This window comes from Bubalus bubalis, chromosome 17 (genome assembly GCF_019923935.1).
Source record: "Bubalus bubalis isolate 160015118507 breed Murrah chromosome 17, NDDB_SH_1, whole genome shotgun sequence".
NCBI lineage: Eukaryota > Metazoa > Chordata > Mammalia > Artiodactyla > Bovidae > Bubalus > Bubalus bubalis.
Genome location: NC_059173.1, coordinates 10,325,920 through 10,348,816, shown reverse-complemented (window position 1 = coordinate 10,348,816; position 22,897 = coordinate 10,325,920). Strand labels below are relative to the sequence as shown.

At 49.1% G+C, this 22,897-nt stretch overlaps 1 protein-coding gene across 4 annotated transcripts; it reads left to right on the top strand.

Annotated features, from left to right (window-relative positions):
- LOC123329917 lies at positions 1–21,211 on the top strand. Of its 4 annotated transcripts, none has more exons than XM_045163061.1 (3): positions 1–224; positions 8,168–8,505; positions 11,058–11,537. In XM_045163061.1, exons 2-3 carry the CDS (start codon positions 8,223–8,225, stop codon positions 11,375–11,377), a joined length of 603 nt encoding a protein of 200 aa, XP_045018996.1. In that variant the 5' UTR covers positions 1–224; positions 8,168–8,222; the 3' UTR covers positions 11,378–11,537. The 4 variants fall into 4 exon arrangements, with proteins under 4 accessions (XP_045018996.1, XP_044786014.2, XP_045018997.1 ...); XM_044930079.2 differs by lacking the exons at positions 1–224; positions 11,058–11,537 and adding exons at positions 7,015–7,465; positions 20,542–21,211; XM_045163062.1 differs by lacking the exon at positions 1–224 and adding an exon at positions 7,016–7,465 and having other exon boundaries at positions 11,029–11,537.
- The last annotated feature ends 1,686 nt before the right edge of the window (positions 21,212–22,897 follow it).

Genomic DNA, 22,897 nt, shown 5'->3' with positions numbered 1-22,897 from the left:
TCCTTGTTCTCCAGTGCTCCTTGTCTGTGGACTCACTGTCAGGAATGGAACTGGCAAAAGCAAAATATACAGAGAGGGAAGAGGAATGAAGCCAGAGGAAGAGCTAAGCAAGCAAAATGTGACTTCTTTTCAGGTGCCTCAGAGGGGAGAGGTGTGAACACTTTGACATGAATAAATGTTGTCCTCCCACCCTGCTGAGATCATTGGGAGAAGCATCCAGTTGGGTAAGAAACAGTCCTTCTGTTCCTCTAAGAAGATACGCCAAGCCTTAGCTTTGAAATATTCTAGCGTGTTTCATTGTTAGGGCCCAAGAGCGTGTTTCCGAGTTAAAAAGAATCTACTTCCCCCCTGTTCTCTAAAAACAGTGGTAACTGAGGTGTCCATCTAAAATGGTGAGATTTTAGATATTTGGATATTTACTCCCAGTGCTGGGACACTGACACTATCAAACGGAAGGTGTGTTATGTTTTGTTTTGTTTTGCAAAACATTGGTGGGAATTAATTCAAAGCAATATTTTTAAAAATATTTATTTATTATTTATTGGGCTGCGCCAGGGCTTAGTTGCGGCACACAGTATCTTTTTTAAATTGCAGCATGCAAACTCATCTTAGTTGCAGCATGTGGGATCTAGTTCCCTGACCAGGGATCAAACCGGGGCCCCGTGCAGTGGAAACTCAGAATCTTCCACCAAGCAAGTCCTTCATAGCAGCATTTAAACTGGAAGACATTCTCTCTCAGAACTAAGAGGAGAAAATGTGGTCCAGACTGTGCGCAGGCTGCCTTCCTTCCTTGCGTGTGCATGCACACACACACACACACACACACACACACACACACAGAGGACAGGCTGCCAGCACACCACACCCCGCCTGCAGCCTGGCTCTTGGTGCAGATGCCCCAGATGCCCCCACACGGGCTGCCCCCTAAGGCAGTGAGGAGGCACCCCCAAGATTCCCCAGCTTCAGAAACAGCCTCATACATTTTCTTCATGGCAGGACATGTCTTCTTGGCTGGGTGGGGCTTCTTTTCCCTCCTTCTCCTTTTCCAGTAAGGCAGCCAGCCTCTCAAGCCCCTCGGAGATGGTAAAAACCCATGCCTCCGAGGAGAAAGAGCTCTGCAGTCTCAGATATTAGGTTTGAATTCACTGACGGGCTGTATGATCTTAGGCATACTGTGTAACCTCTTTGAACCTCAGTCTGCTCACCTCCTAAATGGGCGTAAAAAGTGTACCTGCCAGTTATTGCAAGTGTTCAAAGTGATACGTGTGCAGTTCTTGGCACCTGGTAGGTACTGGACATCTAGCAGCTATAACTCCATCTAGGTGATGAAGTGAGGGGAATCCTGCCATTCTCCTCGCCCTGCTTTCCCAGATGGGGTCCCCAGACAAGCAAGCAGTAACTGCGAGTGCATTAGGAAGGCAGACCTGCTGAGTCATAGGCGCTGTAACCAGATCTGCGGGTTCACTACCTGCATGTCCGCCTGTGAGAGCTGCAGCCGTGGCTGGTCCAGCTGTGCCCGGCCTGGTGGGGCCCCCGCAGGCCCACATCCCAGCTTGAGCACAGCCTCCTCTTTAGTCCCTTCCAGACTCCAGCCACATAACACACTGGCGTGTACTGTGAGTCAACTCATTTAATCTTCAAACAGTCCTGGGAGGGAATTCTCTCTGCATTTTTCCAAATGAGAAAACCAACCCCTTGAGATGAAAAATCTCTTCCCTGTCATCACCCAGCCCATCTGTTACAGAGGCAGGATTGAAACCCAGGGCTGTTTGAATCCAGAAGCATAGCTGACAAAGAACCTCTCCTTGACTGATCTCTGGACAGGCTTCTCTCAGCTTGCTTTGCTTTTTGCGGTGCCATGTGGCTTGCAGGAGCGCTTGTGAATAGTTCCCCTGACCAGGGATCAAACCCAGGCCTCCTCAGTGAAAGCGCCAAGTCCTAACCACTGGACCAACAGGGAATTTTGTAAGCTGTCTTCCTGACTGGGCTTCAACGTCGGCCTATAAAAACTGCAGACTCTCAGCACCAAAGATTTAGTCCACCCCCAGCATTAGCATATCCGAAGACCTGAACAAACACTGTTTCTAGTAGCTCAAGGCCACAGCCCTAGGTTGGCCCAGAAAATGTGCTTGCCTGAGAAAACTCAAGGCTGCCAGAAGTTACTGTTTATTCCAGCCAGTGCCTCAAGATATGGCCCGTTTCCCAGTCTCTGGGAGGCTACGAGCCTAATTTCCTTAAGTGCCAGTTAGCAAACCCACACAAGCTTCATGTGGACTAGTGCTCTCCTCCTGCCCACTTTCTGTAGATTTAGCAGGAATTTCCCTGTGTAAACCTTGCCATTGCCCCTGCCTGCTCTCTCATTCTCCTCTTAAAATGCACCCCCATACAAATAGAAGTTGAAGTGAGTTCATGCCAGGCCCTTGTTCTTACTGCAATTGTTGTTGTTTAGTCAATTCGAGTTTGCTCAAACTCATGTCCACTGAGTCAGCGATGCCATGCAGCCACCTCATCCTCTGTTGTCTCCTTCTCCTCCCGCCTTCAGTCTTTCCCAGTATCAGGGTCTTTTCCAATGAGTCAGCTCTTTGCATCAGGTGGCCAAAGTATTGAAGTTTCAGCTTTAGCATCAGTCCTTCCAATAAACATTCAGGGTTGATTTCCTTTATGGTATTGATACTGTGATAGCATATTATTATGTGTCCTTAACACTTTAATGTCTGTCTCTGTTTATCTGTGACAAATAGCTCTTTACCACTACCAGGTAATCTAACTAATGCTGGAAAGATAGAAAATTCCCTGAAATCATTTCTCTATTCGGCCATCTTTTTTTTTTTAATAGGATCTTAGTTTCCCAACCAGGGATCTAACCTGCACCCCCTACATTGAAGTGCAGAGTCTTAACCACTGGACAGCTAAGGAAATCCCTCAGCCATCTCTCCTGGGAGAACAGTGTCTCCAGAGTACTTGTCCAATAGAAGGTCACAGGTCTGGACCCCAGGTTTCTGAAGTCTGGGACTCCCCCATCTTTCTGCTGTGACTCTCACACACGTTGGCAGGGTGGATGGAGGGGAGAGGGCTATAGCCGCATGGCACCATGAAGGAAAGTGTAAATACTGACCCAGATGTCGAGCACCTCTGGGACATCTGTGAGAAGAAAATAATTAGTATATGTTATAATCACATTTTGTTCCCTTTCCCAAGACACACTAATAAGAAGGCAGGCCCAGCCATGTAGGGACGGTGGCAAGCTGTTAATTGCACCACAGATGAAACTGGTCAGGCACACTCATCACCACGCCAAGCTCGTTCACATCCAAGCATACACTCACAAACCACAAGCTGCCTCCCACTCCAGAGGGTGCTATGCTGGTCCAGCACCACATTCGTTACCTCATTTGTCTCCCTGTTCACTGACAGGTGGGAGGGGGCTGGGGAAGCCAGACAAGGACCAGGTTGGTGGTGGTTCAGTCCCTCAGTCGTGTCCGGCTCTTGCGACCCTATAGACTGTAGCCTACCAGACTCCTGTGTCCATGGGGAGTCTCCAGGCAAGAATACTGGAGTGGGTTGCCATTTCTTTCTCCAGGGGATCTTCCTGACCCAGGAATCAAACCTGGGTCTCCTGCATTGCAGGCGGATTCTTTACCAACTGAGCTACGAGGGAAGCCCAAGGACCAGGTTAAATGTCCTTTATTCTTTAGATTCTTTACTCATATCTTGTTAAGGCCCTGCCCCCAACCTCCTGCCTATCCTTGTCTTTTTTCCATTTATGTTAAATTTAATTTAAACATTTTTATTTGATTTACTTTTGCGCCGGGTCGTCACTGCTGCGCGCAGGCTTTCTCTAGGTGCAGCAAGCAGGGCCCGCTCTCTAGTTGCGGTGTGCAGGCTTCCCTTGTTGCGGAGCACAGGCTCTAGGGCTTGCGGGCTTCAGTAATTGTGGCTCAGGGGCTCCAGAGCCTCAGGCTCAGTAGTCATGGCACACAGGCTTAGTTGCCCTGTGCCATGTGGGATCTTCTCAGACTAGGGATTGAATCCTGTCCCCTGCATTGGCAGGCAGATTCTTAACCACTGGACCACTAGGGAAGTCCCTTTCTTTTTTCATTTTAATTTTGAAAGTGGTTTTTTGGGAGTCCTATGCAGCATTGAGAAACTAGCTCTGATTCTTCTTCATCCTGGTGAACTTTGGAGAGCAGAAGGATCTTTTCAAAATTCATATCATATAAAAATTCATATTCATACCCTGACAGTCCAGTGGTTAAGACCCTGCGCTCCCAATGCAGGGGCTTTGATCCCTGGCGGGGTATGTAAGATTCTGAACGCTGCATGGTGCAACCAAAAAAACCCCAAACAAGCGAAAACTCAAGTCAGTGCGTGTCACACCACTACCTAAACTCACATTTGTCACAATTAGGACTAATAGCAGACTCCTAACCAAGGCCTCTGAGGCCTCACATGACCCAGCACCTCCCACTGGCTGTGCTCTGCACCCAGACACCCTGGGCTGCCCCCCGGGGCCTCTGCCTCTGCTGCTGCTGCCTCTGAAGCAGCTTTGCCTGTTGGCATCCTGCAGGTCCGGCCCAACTGCCTCTTCTGGAACCAGTCCCCCATTCTGAGCCCCCAGCTCCCCACCTCCAGCAGTGCCTATCACGTCACCTACCTCAGCACCCGCAACATCACCCACCACGGTCTCAGGCACTCGCAACCACCCCCCACTTGAGATGTGGGCCCCTTGATAATGGCAACTGGACCAGCTTGTTTTCCCACACATTCCCCAAGGCCTACACCAGCCTCCGGCTGAGAGGCAGGGTACAGTTCACAGCGATGAGTAGAATTATTTCACAGAATAGGAGACCCTGGATGAGGGGTTGCTGGAGGCCGCATCTCTGTGACTCGCATCCATCAGGCACTGTTCACTGTCCCCCACCTCCCCACTTTGCAGCACAGTATCTGAGGGAGACTCTTGGTCACCCCACAGCACGGCTTCTATTTCCATCCCTGCAGTGCATGACTTAACAAGCAAGGGGAACCTCAGAGGCCACAAGAGAAATTCTAGAGCCACTTGATAAACCAGGCCACCAGCCAAGGATGTACTTTTTCAGAACATCCTCATCCTTTCTAAGGCTGGAAGCAAGAACACAGGCTGCTAGAACCTTGTCAGAGTTTGCAAAACATTGTTTGCCAGTGTGGCTGGTGTTGTCAGTGCGTGTCACACCACTACCTAAACTCACATTTGTCGCAGTTAGACTCCTAACCAAGGCCTCTGAGGCCTCACATGACCCAGCACCTCCCACTGGCTGTGCTCTGCACCCAGACACACTGGGCTGACACACTGGACAGCAATTCGTTTGGGGGCTTGAATTTAACTTTACCTTCCATGAGCAGCAGGTAGTAGAGGAGAGCCTGGACCTGCCTCCCCAGACCACTGGGGCAGGAGTATTGGGGGAGCCCTTTCACAAGCCCCGCATGACTCCCCAGTACTCTGAAGGCCCATAGCCCTGGCTGCAGCAGGCGGGCACTCTCTCCAGTAAAGTGGTTCCCTCAGGGGGTCAGGTCTCCAGTGTCAGGTAAGCAACTTAGCATCCACGCATGCACAGGTCATTCTTAGGGGCTTCCCTGGTGGCTCAGACAGTGAAGAACCTGTCTGCCATGCAGGATGCCCTGGTTTGATCCCTCGGTCGGGAAGATCCCCTGGAGAAGAGAATGCCTACCAAATGGAACCACGTGGGAGGACGGCCCCTGCCCACATGGCCTGACCTGAAACAGGCAACTGTTGGCCACATCATCCCAAATCATGAGATTAGCAGACCAGGTCAACAGCCAGTGGCTTATCTCTGCCCACCACCTGGGCTCACAGGCACCCACTCCTTGAAGAGCTCAGATCTCAAGTGAGTGAGCATGTCCACTTTTCTCCACGAGTACTGCTCTCAGAACTGTAGTGGCATACTGCCCCCCACCTCCCCCTCCCCAACAACCATTCTGACTACAGAGCAGATGGACATTGGCCCTCACACACCAGAACATCATGGTCCTTTGCTAACCTTACCATAAGCAGGAGTGAGACGGCTGATTTGGAGGGCGGGGGTTCACTGCGTCTGTGCCCTCCTTGTACGCAGGTGGGCCAATGCACTGGGCAGAATCTTGTGTGTGTGTGCTCAGTCGTGTCTGACTCTTTGCAACCCCACGGGCAGGATCTTGTGTAAACTCAAATATGGGGAGGCAACTGATGTACTGAGACAGGGGCCAAGGGATTGAGACTTGGGGAGGAGGCATGGCATGGTTAGGAGGCTGGGCCTGGTGTAAGAAGGACCTGAATGTAAAGTGAAAGTGTCAGTCGCTCAGTGGTGTCCAACTCTTTGTGACTCCATGGATTGTAGCCCACCAGGCTCCTCCGTCCATGGGATTCTCCAGGCAGGAATACTGGAGTCAGTAGCCATTCTCTTCTCCAGGGGATCTTCTTGACTGAGGGATCAAACCAGGGCATCCTGCATGGCAGACAGGTTCTTCACCATCTGAACCACCAGGGAAGCCCCTAAGAATGACCTGTGCATGCATGCATGCTAAGTTGCTTCAGACGCGTCCGACTCTTTGTGACCCTATGGATAGTAGCCCTCCAGGCTCCTCTGTCCATGGGATTCTTCAGGCAAGAACACTGGAGTGGGTTGCAATGCCCTCCTCCAGGGGATCTTCCCAACCCAGGGAAAGATCAACCTGCTGCTGCTGCTGCTAAGTCGCTTCAGTTGTGTCTGACTCTGTGCGACCCCATAGACTGCAGCCTCGTCCCTGGGATTCTCCAGGCAAGAACACTGGAGTGGGTTGCCATTTCCTTCTCCAATGCATGAAAGTGAAAAGTGAAAGTGAAGTCGCTCAGTTGTGTCCGACCCTCAGCGACCTCATGCACTGCAGCCTTCCAGGCTCCTCCATCCATGGGATTTTCCAGGCAAGAGTACTGGAGTGGGGTGCCATTGCCTTAGGTTCCCCCAAATCTGAGCTGAGCTCCTTGCAAATTGAGTGGCCTTGACGAGTCACTTCACTTTCTTGTACTTGTTTCACATAATTAAAATGGAGGAGGAACTAGGACCCCTCCTAGGGTTGTTCTGAGGAGGAAGAGGAAAGTCACGTGTGGTGAGTATGCAACAAAGAGAGGCTGTTAGTCTACAGGAGGTTGGGCAAGTTGAAGGAGAGGGAGTCTTGCATCTGTTGTAAATGATTCAGAAGAACCAGCGATCTTAACTGTGCTCACCTGAATGCACTATCAGCCGCTTTGGAGGCCATGGACAGGGCTACCACTTGAATCATGGCAATATCCAGAGCTGCAAACTTTAAGGACGAGGAGCCGTGGTGAGGAGGGCAGACCCAAGGATGGAATGCTTGGAAGAACCATCAGTTTCACAGGGAGGAGTAGAAACCATGGCTCAGAACTGAGACCCGAGGTCCCGCCGGACCGTGAGGTGGCCCTGCCTGGTGCACGGTGTGTGTCCAGCACCAAGGGGGTGGAGGGGGTGGCGGCGGTTACCAGGACGGTGACTCAGCTTGTGGTATGGTATGAGCAGGTGTCTGGTCAAGGACAGACTCCAGGCATCTTCCCAGGTGACTGGCAGTGTCCCCAGAGTGGGAATGGCTTGTGCTTCGTTCGGGGTTGCAGCCAGCTCTGTTTCCAGCTGGAGAGTGGACCAAGGCCAGCCAGGACTCGGGGGAATTGAGCTGCGAGGATCTACCCTGAGTGTGGGCATTTGATCCCCTTACAGCCCTCATACCTGGCACTAGAGTGCTGCAAAACTGGGAACTTGAGCCTGGGTCACCCCCACCCCTCCACCCCTTCACCCTCCCAACACTGCTCCCCCAACCAAGGCCTCTCAGCTAAGGGGTGGAGGCCCCATGGAGAGCCGGAGCAGGCAGGTGTCAGCACAGCACCACGCCTGGTGTTAGAAGCACTCAGAAAGAGCCATTTGAGGAATAACGTCACATCTGAAAGTAAAGCTTCTCCTCTGGCTAATCCCTTTGCTTACTCGTAGTGTACCTGATGTGGGGGCAGTCCAGGGGGGACGTAGCTGAGGCTGGGGGCCATGTGGCCCCATCAAGCCTGTTGTCTAGGACCCAGAAATTCATCAGGTTGATAAAACAGAAAGTTCAGTCCTCTTTTATTGTATCTTTTCTTTTTTTCTTTTCGTAGCTTTTTCAGTTTTGAAGAGCTGCCCAAGCAGTTCCAAGAAGAGTTGATCACATTTATGTCAAGGAGCCAAGCGCTTTCTCTGAAGTGTGCAGAACCGGAAGGGAAGAGTCGGCATGTTCAGATTCAGTCCTTCGCCGCGACCTCAGTACCTGTCCTCTGTGAGGCCCCCGCCCCCCAAGGCCTCCTGCCTCCTTCCCACCACATCCAGGAGGTGGGCTGCTCCATCTCTACTAGGGACTGGGAGACTTCTGCCAGGACCGTGCCCTGCTCTACCAGGGACTTCGCCTGTGGACACAGGAGACAGGACCGGAGGCGCGGGGCTGCGCCCTTCAGAGGAGGTGGGTGGAAGCACAGATGATGGCAGGGGGGCAGGGGGCTGGAAGCAGACTGCGCAGTTCATCTGCCACTTGGCCTGCTCTCCAGCCCCCAGAAACTTCCAGGAGGAAGAACCAGACGCAGACAATGTTTGAGGGCACCGTGGGGCTAGTCAAATTGGTGCCTGCACAAATTACCTCTGGGAACCCCTTTACTCCAGCCCTTCCGCCCCTTTTGGGCAGACCCGGCCACCAGGCAGGACAGAACTTGCTCTGCGCCGCCTCAGGCCCAGGGCTCCCCAGGGAATCAGGCAGAGATGGTGGGCACCACACACAGGCCAGGAGGATGCCCTCTGCTGGCGGCAGGACCTGCTTCACGTCCTGCGGGGCCCTTGGGAGCAAAGTCTGGGTGCCAGACCCCACTTGTGAGCAATTCCTGTTGCAACAGGGATCCAAGCCTCTTTGAGAGCCACAGGCAATCAGGAAAGGTTATATGGGGTCCTTCCCTTCACCTTTTTTGACTCTGTCAGGTCTCAGGTGCACGCGGGATCATTAGTTGCAGGATGTGAGCTCTAGTTCCCTGACCAGGGATTGAACCCGGGCCCCCTGCATTGGAAGCTCAGTCTTAGCTACTGGACCATTAGGGAAGTCTCCCAACTTTTTTTTTAAGCCAAATACAATTATGACACAAATAATATATCTCATGGCAGAAATAGTATACATTTGTAGACAAAAAAAAAAAGAAAATGCAAACACCCGGTACCCAATCATCTGTGACTTACGCCTAATATTTGGTGGATACCCTCTTGCACTTTTTGTACATGCATATACCTACATGGGCCACCCCGGTGGTGCAGTGGTAAAGAACCCACCTGCCAGTGCAAGAGACTCGGGTTCAATCCCTGGGTTGGGAAGATCCCCTGGAGGAGGAAACGGCAACCCACTCTAGTATTCTTGCCTGGAAAATTCCATGGACAAAGGAGCCTGGCAGGTTACAGTCCATGAGGTCACAAAGAGTCAGACACAACTGAGCACACGCAGACACATACATACATCTGCATTTCTTACCAAAAGTGGAGTCATACTCTGTATAATGCTTTATAGCCTGATTTTTTAAATTTAGGAGCATCTCTCTATATATTAAGAAATAAATTTTATTTTGGAATTTCCTGCATGCCCATACCGCGGTTATCTGACCAGGCTTCAGTTGTTAGCCTTATAAGTTGTTTTCAACATTTTATAATCACTGCTGTGATGAACCTCCTAGTATCAAATATCAAATCTAATTACTCCTTGTGACCACGTCTTCTAGTGGAATGGCCACATCAATACTATGGCACCTTCTAGGACTTCTTTTTTGATTTTTTTTAATCATTATTTTTCTCATTAAACTTTTTTTAATGGGTCTCAAATTCTGTGACAGATTTTTGGTCAAGTTGTTTTCATTAAAAAGTAATGATTTTAAAAACTAATAACTTAAACTGCCACACACAAAACATATGGTCCACAAAAAGGACTTCTTTTTTTAAAAAATTTATTTATTTGTTTGGCTGCACTGGATCTTATTTGTGTCATACGAGATCTTCGATCTTTGTTGCAGCAGGTGGGACGTAGTTCCCTGACCAGGGATAGAACCTGGGCCCCTTGCGTTGGGAGTGCAGAATCTTAGCCACTGCATCACCAGGGAGGTCCTACCTTCTAAGATTTCTAACACATACAGTCAAACTGCTCTGCAGAATGGGACTGGAGTACTATACATGAGCCCTGAGAGAGAGGCATTTTTAAAACAATTTTGTTTGTTTGTGCGTCTGTTTTCGGCTGCACTGGGTCTCCGTTGTTGTGAGCAGGCTTTCTCTGGTTGCGACAAGTGCCGCGCACGGGCTTCTCATTGCAGTGGCTTCTCTCGCTTTGGAGCACAGGCTCTGGGTGCATCAGCTTCGATGGTTGCAGGGCATGGGCTCAGTAGTCGTGGCGCACGAGCTTAGTTGCTCCAAAACACATGGGATCTTCCTGGACCAGGGATCAAACTTGTGTCCCCTGCATTGAAAGGCAGATTCTTAACTACTGGACCACCAGAGACGTTCCAAGAAACGCATTTTCAAAGAAAAAAAAAAAAAAAAGACGTTTTCAAACAAAAAAAAAAACAAAACTGGTCACCCTGAAAAGGGTGTAAGTCTCAGGTTTGCTCAGTAATCCAAACACAATGGATTCTCCATTCTTTGTACAGAGTATCTTGTGAAATATTTGTTTGTTTCATCTCTGTGAAATCGATACCAATGATTTGAATTACGGATCCCAGGTAGAATTTCCTTTTGTGTGGGCTTCCAACCTTTGAGGAGGTCACAGCAGAGCAAAGTTTTCAGGACACATAGCGGGAGAAGGGTGGTGCAGGGCTGGATGCTGGAACCCCAGGTTCCCCCTAGTAACTGATTTTTAAAGATGATCTGGTAACAGGGGTGGCCATCAGCAGGCCATCACCCTGTGGACCTCGAAACCTTGCCCTCTGCTGCCACATGACCTGGTCTTTTCCCCTTCTGGCCACCTCAGCAGAGTGAGGCCTATTCTCTACCTTTCAGACTTCAGCAAAGTAGGAGATACAAAGCAAAGACAGGGACACAGCTCCTTGAAAGACCATCATCTTGCTTCACTAGCCAAGTCTACTCTCAGAAAATGGGATTTGACTTCCGATAAGAAAACAGACGGGCCTTCCCGAGTGCCAGTGCCCTCTCCAAGTACCCGATCAGCTGGATGCAGTGATGGATCCTGTCGGAACCCACTCAGCCCTGGAGGATCACAAAGCCTGGGCCAGACTCAGGACCATGTTCTCCTTGGGCACACGCGCCTGCTGGAACAGGACTTCGCGTGGCCACCTGAAAGACCCAGAGGGTTCCCCTGAGTGACCCGCATACCCATTTTCCTCCGATGTACTTATCCCTTGCCTCAGGTCATCTACAGCAATATTCCTGCCTTTTGGTAGCCTTCTAACTGTGACATGGTTGAAGGGGGAGGAAGGGCAGGAAGGAGCCTGTTAAAGATGGAAAATAAATCACTGATTTACAATATCAAATGAATAGTTTGACCTTCCTATTATAAAACATGACTCTGCCTTAAGCTGCAACTCCCTGGTGGTATGTGACTCTAACAATGTAGTGCCCCTACCGAAACAGTGAAGGCAAAACGTGAATGTCATGAGCAGAGAGAAAGACTCCCTGTGAAATAAGCTTCAGGCCAGGAGGCCGGCTGTCCTCGCTGGGGTCCAGAAGTGGGGTCTGGAGGGCATTTCCTGCCTCCTGCTCCGTCCTCTGTGGCCCTGTCTGAAACTTGCCAACATGGATGAAGGGAAAATGCAGGAGCACGTGGCCTCCCAAATGTCATCACACCCTTACAGGTGTTACTTCCTACACTGGAGTAAGGGCTGCCCAAAGCCTTTTCCCAGGCTCAGACTCAGACCCACACAGAGAGGCAAAGTGCTCCCAGAGGGGACGACCTGGTGCTTCCTCCAGCCCCAACACCATCAACGGCCAGATGACTTTTATCCTGAGTATCCAAGAACCAAGAGCATGGACTGCTGCTGGTACCATGGGGCAGCTGGGCCTGTTTTTCCCATAAACTCAGAGTTGCCAGCGGGGACCCAGGGTGCCTGTCAGGAAGGGAGACACAGACTCCCATCCTCTGATGCCAGCGCCATCAGGTTTCCTTGTACACGTAGCCCTGGTCCAGGGAAGCTGAAGCCCGCGAGCAGACGGGGCCCCTTTAAGACTTCCCGTGGGTTTCCTTGGTGACTCAGTGGTAAATAATCCACCTGCGAATGCAGGAGACACAAATTCAATCCCTGATCGGGGAAGATCTCACATGCCTCAAAGCAACTAAGCCTGTGCCCCACAACTACTGAGCCTGTGCTCTAGAGCCCAGGAGCCACGACTACTGAGCCCCTGAGCCACAACTCCTGGAGCCTGCATGCCCTGGAGCCTGTGCTCTGCAACGAGAGAAGCCAGAGCAATGAGAAGCCCAGGCACTGCAACTAGAGAGTAGCCCCTGCTCGCTGCAACTGGAGAAAAGCCCGTGCAGCAGCAAAGACCCAGCGCAGCCAAAATAATAATAATAATTAAAAAAAAAAGATTTTCCATGATCAGATGAGAATGTGCATGCCCTTGATCAGCTATAAGAGCAATTGATTTTTGTCCCAGTAAGGAAGAAATCCAACATCATAAGAGCCATTTTTTAAAAAAGCACTGTGTCGAGTTGAAAATATAACTGGGAGACAAGAGGCTGAAAATTGCCACCTTCTCGCTGGCAGCCTGTCAGTGGAAACATGATGGCTTTGGTATAGTCTTCAGAATCAGACCAGTCCTGGACTCTGGGTTCTCTGCTTGCTGTGAGGGGCTGGTACCTTAGGCAAGTGACTCAAGTCACTTCTCCATTCTAGTTTCCTTCTCTGTAAAATGGAGATAATAAGATGGACCTTCTGGAGAGTGGTGAGGACTCAGTGAGGTGAGGTCCACACAGCCCGTATGGAGCACCCTGCAAAGTTAGCGCCTGGCGAATGAAAGGATTACCACCAGCCCTTCTGCTGTAGCACAGCAGACCTCGCAGCAGTCAAGAGTGGCAAGCCCCTTGGTCTTTTCTGGATGGAATAGCAGGTTGTTTAGTCTTAATGGAGACAGCTCTAAGAAAACTGACCGCTAGGCTGTATTCCATGCTGGGCGTCTTGTGTTGGCCCCTTCAGAAGCACGCCCTGCCCCACCACTTCTGTGCCCCAGGTGCCCAGGAGCCTGCATGGACTGCATCCACCAGCTCCCTTGTCCGGCTCAGATGGGCTCAGCCAATGCGGACACCAGCAGGCGATGGGAAGAGGCCCGCATGTTAATTCCCCACCTCCCTTCAGCAGAAGGCCAAGGAACAGCTGTATTCCTCTCTCGAGGGCCAGAGTTTTGGTCAGGCAGCCCTCGCCATATAGCAATGACTGTGTCTAGGTTCTTGTAATTTACTCCTTGCCTGAGATGGTTTTAAAACAGGGCTGGATTTTTTTTTTTAATTTCCTTGTATTTGTTCAAATTAGATGACTAATAGTAAAACATACAAGTGACTTAAGACTTCAGAATTTTTCAATAAGCACTTACTGTGGAGCTGGATATTTGAGTGGGAGCCTCAAAGAAGAGATAGTTAATGGAAAAAAAAAAGAGTAAATGAGAATAACAAAGGAGATTTTGCTGAAAGAAGTTCACCTTTCGATTTCAAGGAAAAGGTTGAACGTACAAAAGAAAGATGAAAACTGACATCCATTTAATACTATGTGCCAAGGATTTAGCATTATTATTTTTCATAACCATGCTGTTGGGTGGATATGATTGTTTCAGTTATAGAGATGAGGAAATTAAGGATTAGAGAGGTTAACTCACAAGCTAAAGGCTATGCAGTCACTTCAGATCTGGACAGCTCTGCCTGATCCAGAATGTCTGACTGTAACATGCCTGCTGTTTCTTGCATATCATGTTTCCAGAAGAGTGAGAGAGTCAGATTTATGGATGGAGACTCAGAGTGGCACAGGTCCATTGTGATGATCTGGAAAGACATGCTGGATATAATGGCTGATAGAGGGCGATGAAGGATAGATAACCTTTAAGGGACTAGTTATTGGCATGATGAGGTTCTAAAGGGATCTGATGGTAAAGAAAATGTAGAGCCAGTGGGTGTAGGTTTCCTGATGGAAAACTTTATTGTAGGAGTTGAAGCCTTGGCAGGCAGAGATACCAAGAAAGCAGGCTGATCCAGGCCACAGACTGGAGGCGCCATATCTTTGCTTTAAATACCAGCAGGGAGAAGGATTCATCATTGCATGACTTTCCAAGATCTTCCCTGGCTTCCAGAGTGTAGCTCGTGAACTTGTCCTCTTCAGCATTAAACCCATCTATTTAATGAGGCCTACAAAAAATAACTCCTCAACCGGGAAGCTGCTGCTGCTGCTGCTGCTAAGTCACTTCAGTCGTGTCCGACTCTGTGCGACCCCATAGACGGCAGCCCACCAGACCCCGCTGTCCCTGGGATTCTCCAGGGGTTCTCTCAAATGCCGCCCATAGGCGGAGGGCTGGGCTAGATGGACGAGGACCAGGCCAACAGGCTGAGGGCGCAGCTCGCCTGTTGGCTGGCATCAGATAATGGTTCAGAGAGGGGAGGTAGCAGCCCAGGAGAACCAGGAGGCCAGGACAGGGGCCAACCCAGTGGAATGGGACCAGAAAGACCTGTTAAAAAGGGAGCTGCCCTGCCAAGAGGGCCAGGAGGTGGCAGAGGCCTAGAGGGGGAACAGGAGGTGGAGGAGCCAGGGCGAGTGAGGCAAGGGGCAGAGTGAAAGGGAGCAGGTGGGTAGCCTGCAGCCTGGTGGGCTGAGGGGTGGGGAGGTGGCCCAGGTCTGCAATTTTTTTAACTTTTTTAAATTTTGGTTTATTTATTTTATTTTTTGGCTCTGCTGGGACTTCACTGTTGCCCAGACTTTATCTAGTTGGGGCGAGCATGGGCTTCTCATTGCAGTGGTTTCTCTTGTTGCCCAACGTGGGCTCTAGGCTCATGGGCTCCAGGAGTTGTGGCTCCTAGGCTCTAGAGCACAGGCTCTGTTTTGTGACCCACGAGCTTAGTTGCTCCACAGCATGTTGGATCTTCCTGGACTACGGATCAAATCTATGTCTCCTACGCTGGCAGGTGGATTCCTTACCACTGAGCCACCAGGGAAGCCCTGCAATTTGTTAACACTCCCTGGTGGCTCAGAGGGTAAAGCATCTGCCTTCAACGCGGGAGACCTGGGTTCAGTCCCTGGGTCAGGAAGATCCTCTGGAGAAGGAAATGGCAACCCTCTCCAGTATTCTTGCCTGGAGAACCCCACAGAGGGAGGAGCCTAGTAGGCTACAGTCCACAGGTCGCAAAGAGTCAGACGTGACTGAGCAACTTCGCTTTCACTTTCCTACCACAAAAAGAAAAGTCTAATCTTTCACCTCTGGAAGCATCTCACTTCTAACAATTATAATGCAGGTGGGAGTGGTGCTGAGTGACTTCAGAGACAAGCACAGAAAAGGTGATCAGCTTGTGCATGGCCCTCTCCTCTCAGAACACACACCTTTGCAGCCCTGAGCCACCAGGAATGAAGTTCAACTACCCAGAAGCTGCCATACTGGGGAGACCAGGTGTAAAACCACAGAGACACAGAGAGAGGTTCAGCTCTCCTCTGCCCCATGCAGGCGTGTGAGCAAGGCTTCAGGTGATCCCAGCCCTCGGCCTGCAAGCCACCCCACTCTTTATATATCACTATATAGAGAAATCTTTTATTTTCTTGACGTCAAAAATTGTCTTCCACCCTGACCCCAACCCCTGGTACTGCCTTCCACAGAACAAGACCTGATTTTGTTTGGTAAGAATTTTATATGTATCTTGTGGAGTGAGTCCAGTCGTGTGCTGATAAATGTTTAAGAACTAGCTTCTGAGGGTGGGAGGCAGGATGATTTACAGAACTGGCCAACTTCTGTGGGGTAAATACTACAACCAGAGCCCGTTTCAGGCTACCACCATGATTTCACCAAATGGGCAACCAGGAGGAAAAATGCTCAGACCTTTCAAGCCTGAGAAAGCCAGTTCCAGTGCCAATTCCCAGCCACTCTCGACAAATAATTGGATATTGAACTGCTTTCTTTAAAAAAAAAAAAGTCGGAGTACAATCAGCTTACTGAGCTTTTCTCTTTTTGAGTGGGATAGGCAAGTTGAGGGCCAGAACTGAGTTCTTCCAGACCATGGAGGGGAGTTTATGTTGTGATGGGGAACCCAGACAAAGACAAAGAAGGGGGAGGAGGAAAGGGGAAAGGAGGCGGATATTTAGAGAAGAAATTTGGGCAGAACTAAGATGTTCAAAGGGAATTGCTTTGGCATTTGCCATGAGGTATGCAATGTCTCTGTGAGGTGGGCACAGTGGTAAAGAACCTGCCTGCCAATGCAGGAGACGCAAGACACATGGGTTCGATCCCTGGGACAGGAAGATCTCCTGGAGGAAGAAATGGCAACCCCTCCATTATGCTTGCCTGGGAAATCCCATGGACAGAGAATCCTGGTGGGCTACAGTCCATGGGATTACGAAGAGTCAGACACAGCTGAGCACACACACACACCAGTACACACACACATGCAATGTCACCCTTCTGCCACACCTTCTCCAGAAAATCTTCAGTAAAACTCTATCGCTCCATCACTGATAGAGCTGGCTTCCTGGCATTGCATTTAAATTCTGAAGCCAGCCTCAGAGTGGACCAAGGGTGAAAGCTGTGATCACCGTTGGGGACCTTGCTGCATCTAGGTTATGCATTTTCCAGTCACATTTGATTATTTTTAATCATGAGCATGCATTTTTCAAGTTGTCAGCAAAAATATTTTTTAAGTTACTTTCACCTAAAAATGTGGAGTTACTTTCTTACCCAACTCAGTTGAACGTGACATAGAAACTTTGCCCTTGCAGGAGGGAATCAAGTCCTGGAATGAAATATAAAGTCTCCCTAAAACTTCTTGTAAAACTTCTTCTTCTTCTCCATTGTGTTTTTATTACAAACCGTTGGCATAACCTCACACATGCTAATAAGCCAACCAAATAGCTTTATAAAGAGTAGACAGCTGTGCAGACTTGCCGTGTGATTCAAGTTCCTGAAAGCATGCTGATCCTGTGGGCTAGAAACTTGGATGGAAGGCATTCAAGTCTCTGACATGTTCCTGCAATGAGGTGCAAATATGGAGTCTTACTATTGCTAAGGTCCAGGACTATAACTAAGAAACTGACACAGAGAGAGAGACAGAGAAAGAGAGGAAAACAAAAGAAACCACATCTTCACACCTCGCTATAGGTATACATTTCTTGGCTTTCGGTAGTTGCTTTCTTTATTTCAGTGGTCTCATGGACAGAGTCTGTCGGGCTACAGTCTATGGTGGTCACAAGAGAGTTGGACATGACTTAGTAACTAAAACAACAATAAAAACAACCTCTCAAATTCACCCTCTTAGCTGTTATCAATGATGGGTACTCCTGAGGCTGGCACCCACCATACCAGTCTGGAAGAAAGGGTACCCAAGTTTGCCGCAAAGGCACACAGCCTCTATCAGTGCATTTTCTGGTTTCCAGTCAGCCACTCAATCTTGACCACGTCCCTTCTTTTTGCCTTCTAAAGTTTCTCCCTTTCCAGTCTTTGCATGCCTAGAGTGACACACAGCCTTGCCTGGGTTCCCAGCTGCAGAGTCCATCTAATGCTTGCTATCTGATCCCCACTCCCTGCCTAAGCTTCCTCCTTGTGGAGGACTTCCAAGACTGCAGATCCTGAGCGCAGCCTTGATGGCTAACGTCGCGCTATTTTATATCCTCCATCTCTCAAAGGTTCTGTTGACCTAAAATTAGTGCACCCAGAAGGGGCAGTTGGAGTCAGTACAGAATAATGAATAACAAAGCACGGGGTTGGACAGCAGGTACATATAGAAGACAATGTGAATTGCGCCCCCTGGAGGAATATCCCAGCTCTGCAGTCCATAGGAATGATTTTCCCTCCATTTCCCCAAGGTTGAGCAACAGGGTCAACAAAGGTCCCTCTAGCCACAGACGGCAGCCCACCAGGCTCCCCCGTCCCTGGGATTCTCCAGGCAAGAACACTGGAGTGGGTTGCCAATTCCTTCTCCAATGCATGAAAGTGAAAAATGAAAGTGAAGTCGCTCAGTCGTGTCCCGTGTCCGTCTCTTCACGACGCCATGGACTGCAGCCTACCAGGCTCCTCTGCCCATGGAAGTTTCCAGGCAAGAGTACTGGAGTGGGGTGCCATTGCCTTGACGGACACGACTGAAGTGACTTAGCAGCAGCAGCAGCAGCCAAAGCTATGGTTTTTCCAATAGTCATGTATGGATATGAGAGTTGGACCATAAAGAAAGCTGAGCGCTGAAGAATTGATGCTTTTAAACTGTGGTGTTGGAGAAGACTCTTGAAAGTCCCTTGGACTGCAAGGAGATCCAACCAGTCCATCCTAAAGAAAATCAGTCCTGAATATTCATTGAAAGGACTGATGCTGAAGCTGAAGCTCCAATCCTTTGGCCACCTGATGTGAAGAACTAACTCATTGGAAAAGACCCTGACACTGGGAAAGATTGAAGGCAGGAGGAGAAGGGGACGACAGAGGATGAGATGGTTGGATGGCATCACTGACTCGATGGACAAGAGTTTGAATAAGCTCTGGGAGTTGATGATGGACAGGAAAGCCTGATGTGCTTCAGTCCATGGAATTGCTAAGAGTCGGACATGACTGAGTGACTTAACTGAACTGAAATGAGCAACAGGGTGCTCTTACAAGCTATGTGACTGTGAACAAGCCAGTTTATCTCTCAGCGCCTCGGTTTCATCATCTATAAAAAAGAGCTAAAATTCAGTGTTTATGTCACAGGACTGTTGTAAGGGGAAATGCTATGTAAAAGCAGCATAGTGCCTGGTACATTAAAAATGTTCTATGTGCCCTAATAGTTGTTATTTTCCAAGTATAAACTCAATGGCCAACCTTCTTTAAGTTGGATCAGAGATGCTGTCTTTCTACATATTGGTGGGACCAGCAGTAATACTCCTGGGTTGCTAGGAGTTTGGCTGGGCTGAGCTGGAAGATCCAAGATGATCTCGCTCAATGTTTGGGTGGGTGCTGATTGTCACTTGCGGAGCCTCAGTTCTCCTCCACGTGACCTCTCGTCCTCCAGTTAGCCAGCCCTACACCAGCACTCATCAAGGAGAGAACAGAAGATGTATTTTTTCTCCCTAAATGGTGGGGCATGAAGATAGGAGATGTACTGAACATAGCAGAACCCAGAGCAGCCACAGGACCAACCCTGTGTCACAGGGTGGTTGTAATGATTAAATGAAATAGCACGTGTAAAATGCCTAGAACAGTCCTTGCACATAGTAGGTACACAATATGTATGTGTAAGCAATTGTACTCATGCTGGTTTTTAACTTAGATTAAAATCCAGCCTCTTTATTGATCAACTACAAGAGCCTGCTCGATCTCTGTCCACCTTCTCCAGCTCATGCGCTCCACTACTCCTCACTGACTTACCTCTTGAAAACCACACTGGCCTTTTTCTCTCCTAAGTATGCCAAGTGTGTCCCTGCCTCAGGGCCCTTCTGCTTGCCATTCCCTCAGGCTGGGCTCTACCAGCAGCTCCACAGACAGCGAGCTCCATCTTGTAGCCTACCTCGTGGTTCAAATACGCCCTCCCGTGTGGGCATTACACAACCCAAAATTATCCACCCCTACTGATTTAGTTTTTCTCTCCCACCACCCTGGCATTTCTGCTGTCTGTAACCATCTTGCTCATCTGCTTGGCAGCTATGTGATAACATCTTCTTAAGATCAGGGACCTTAAATATCTCCTTTACCCCTGGAACCCAAACTCCTCAAGTAATGCCCAAGGTGTAAGTCAGCACCCTATAAATGTCTGTTGACTGAAGGACTCGGGCGGGGCTTGCTTCCCTTTGGATATATCAGCACTCCACTCTGTGAGAAAAAAAATCTTCTCTATAAACTTGAGATGACAATGAATTTCTGCAGCAGAAATATTTTTCACATTAAATAATCGGATCCAAAAATGAAGTGGCTTTCAGGAGCCACGTGTGGAGGAAGTGCCGTTTTTAACAAAGGGCTGACAGACTCGCAGTGCCAGCTGATCCACTTGGCAGCCTCAGCACAGATGCCTGGCAAAGTACTGTACCTACGGGCAAATTTTTTCTGCACATTACTACCCTAGAGATAGCTATGCGCGATGTCCTAACAGTTGTATGTACACATACTTTTGGGAGACAGATAATACTGTAGGTTTTAAAAGTTTCTAATTTGAGAAGAATCACAGGCTCCATGTAGAAATTTTGGAAAGCGAAAGCAAAAAACACAAAGAAAGCACTAGTCTTCCAAACAGTGAAACATTCCAATCTGTGTCTTTCAGTTTCTGGTTTTTTTCTCTTTGAATATTTTACAAATGAGCCTGTGTCATATAAACCACTTTGGAATTGTGTTTTTCCAGAGGTGGTGTTTGCAGGATTTGGTGAATGATTGGCTGTGAAAGATGAAGAAGGAGGAGTCACAGACGACCCTGAGGTCTCTCCATTCGTGACTTGTTGGATGGTGGTGCAAACAAGGACATAGGAGCAAAAGCAACTTTGGTGAGAAAAGCAATGTGTTCAGTTTTGGATCTGATGCATCTGAGATGCCTCTGGGACAGCCAGTGTGGATACTCGGTGAGTGACTAGATGGTTAGCTATGCAGTCAGGAAAGATGATGGACTGCTGAAAAAGGTCTGAGTGTCACTGGAACAAAGGCAATAGTCAAAGAAATGGAAATGCGTGAATTCAGTTACGGCAGACTTCTCCATCCGCCCCAGCAGGCCCAGTGCTTAGTACCCACAAAAACGTGAGCAGAAAGTGAGTGAAGGGGCAGACAGAAATTGGGGAGAAACGTCAGCTACTTTGTTGTCGTTTTATCAGCCGCTAAGTTGTGTCTGATTCTTTCACGACCTCATGGACTGTCTCCTGCATTGCAGGCAGATTCTTTTACCACTGAGCCACCAGGGAAGCCGCAGTTACTTTGTTGGTTGAAAGCGTGTTAGTCGCTCCATTGTGTCTGACTCTTTGCAAACCCACTGTCCATGGCATTCTCCAGGCAAGAATCCTGGAATGGATGGCCATTCCATTCCCTTCTCCAGAGGATCTTCCCTTCCCAGGGATCGAACCAGGGTCTCCTGCATTAGCAGGCAGATCCTTTGCCTTTTGAGCTTGTGGTGGTTTAGTTGCTCCGTCATGTCCGACTCTTGAGACCCCATGGGCTGTAGCCTGCCAGGCTCCTCTGTCCATGGGATTCTCCAGGCAAGAATACTGGTAGTTTGCCATTTCCTTCTCCAGGGGATCTTCCCGACCCAGGGATCGGAAAACTAATGAGAGGAAGCCCGTGAGGGGGAACTTGCTTTTTGCTGCCATCTAGTGGCTGTTCCTGGTAGCTAGTGCTTCCCTGGTAGCTTAGACGGTAAAGCGTCCGCCTACAATGCGGGAGACTGGGGTTCAATCCCTGGGTCGGGAAGATCCTCTGGAGAAGGAAATGGCAACCTACTCCAGTATTCTTGCCTGGAAAATCCCAAGGACTGAGGATCCTCGTAGGCTACAGTCCATGGTGTCACAAAGAGTCGGACACGACTGAGCAACGTCACTTCACTTCACTTCACTTCAGTGGCTGTTACTGGAGCAATTCCTGGGAAACTGAGACCTAGCGTGCCCAGGCCATTGCAGCTGGGCAAGAGCAGCGTTCTAGTGGGGCTGGAACCCACGTTTTCTGACTCCTAGTTCACTGACTACGACCAAACCAATATTGCTTCTTCTTTTAATATTTCTTTTTATTTATTTATTTGGCGGCATCTAGTCTCAGTTGCAGTACTCAGGATCTTTGATCTTTGTTGCGGCATGTGGGGTCTTTAGTTGCAGCATGCAAACTCTTAGTTTCAGCTTATGGGATCTAGCTCCCTGATCAGGAATCGAATCTGGGCCCCCTGCATTGGGAGCGTGGACTCTTGGCCACTGGACCACCAGGAAAGTCCCTGAGGAAGCACTATTATCATCTCTACAGATGAGGAAACTAAGGTTCAGTTCAGTTCAGTTGCTCAGTCGTGTCCAACTCTTTGCGACCCCATGAATCGCAGCACACCAGGCCTCCCTGTCCATCACCAACTCCCGGAGTTCACCCAAACTCATGTCCGTCGAGTCGGTGATGCCATCCAGCCATCTCATCCTCTGTCGTCCCCTTCTCCTCCTGCCCCCAATCCCTCCCAGCATCAGAGTCTTTTCCAATGAGTCAACTCTTCACATGAGGTGGCCAAAGTACTGGAGTTTCAGCTTTAGCATCATTCCTTCCAAAGAAATCCCAGGGCTAATCTCCTTCAGAATGGACCGGTTGGATCTCCTTGCAGTCCAAGCGACTCTCAAGAGTCTTCTCCAACACCACAGTTCAAAAACATCAATTCTTTGGTGCTCAGCCTTCTTCACAGTCCAACTCTCACATCCATACATGACCACAGGAAAAACCATAGCCTTGACTAGACGGACCTTTGTTGGCAAAGTAATGTCTCTGCTTTTGAATATGCTATCTAGGTTGGTTATAACTTTCCTTCCAAGGAGTAAAGTGTCTTTTAATTTCATGGCTGAAGTCACCATCTGCATTGATTTTGGAGCCCCCAAAAATAAAGTCTGACATTGTTTCCACTGTTTCCCCATCTATTTCCCATGAACTGATGGGACCAGATGCCATGATCTTCGTTTTCTGAATGTTGAGCTTTAAGCCAACTTTTTCACTCTCCACTTTCACTTTCATCAAGAGGCTTTTTAGTTCCTCTTCAC

What these genes read in the sequence shown, in the direction of transcription:
- LOC123329917 (XM_044930077.2), top strand. Translation starts at nt 7,242, where the DNA reads ATGCACTATCAGCCGCTTTGGAGGCCATGGACAGGGCTACCACTTGAA. An exon ending in GTGGCCCTGCCTGGTGCACG is followed by an intron (nt 7,466 to 8,167) that starts GTGTGTGTCCAG and finishes TTCTTTTCGTAG; the next exon opens with CTTTTTCAGTTTTGAAGAGC. An exon ending in GGCTGCGCCCTTCAGAGGAG is followed by an intron (nt 8,506 to 11,057) that starts GTGGGTGGAAGC and finishes TCTACCTTTCAG; the next exon opens with ACTTCAGCAAAGTAGGAGAT.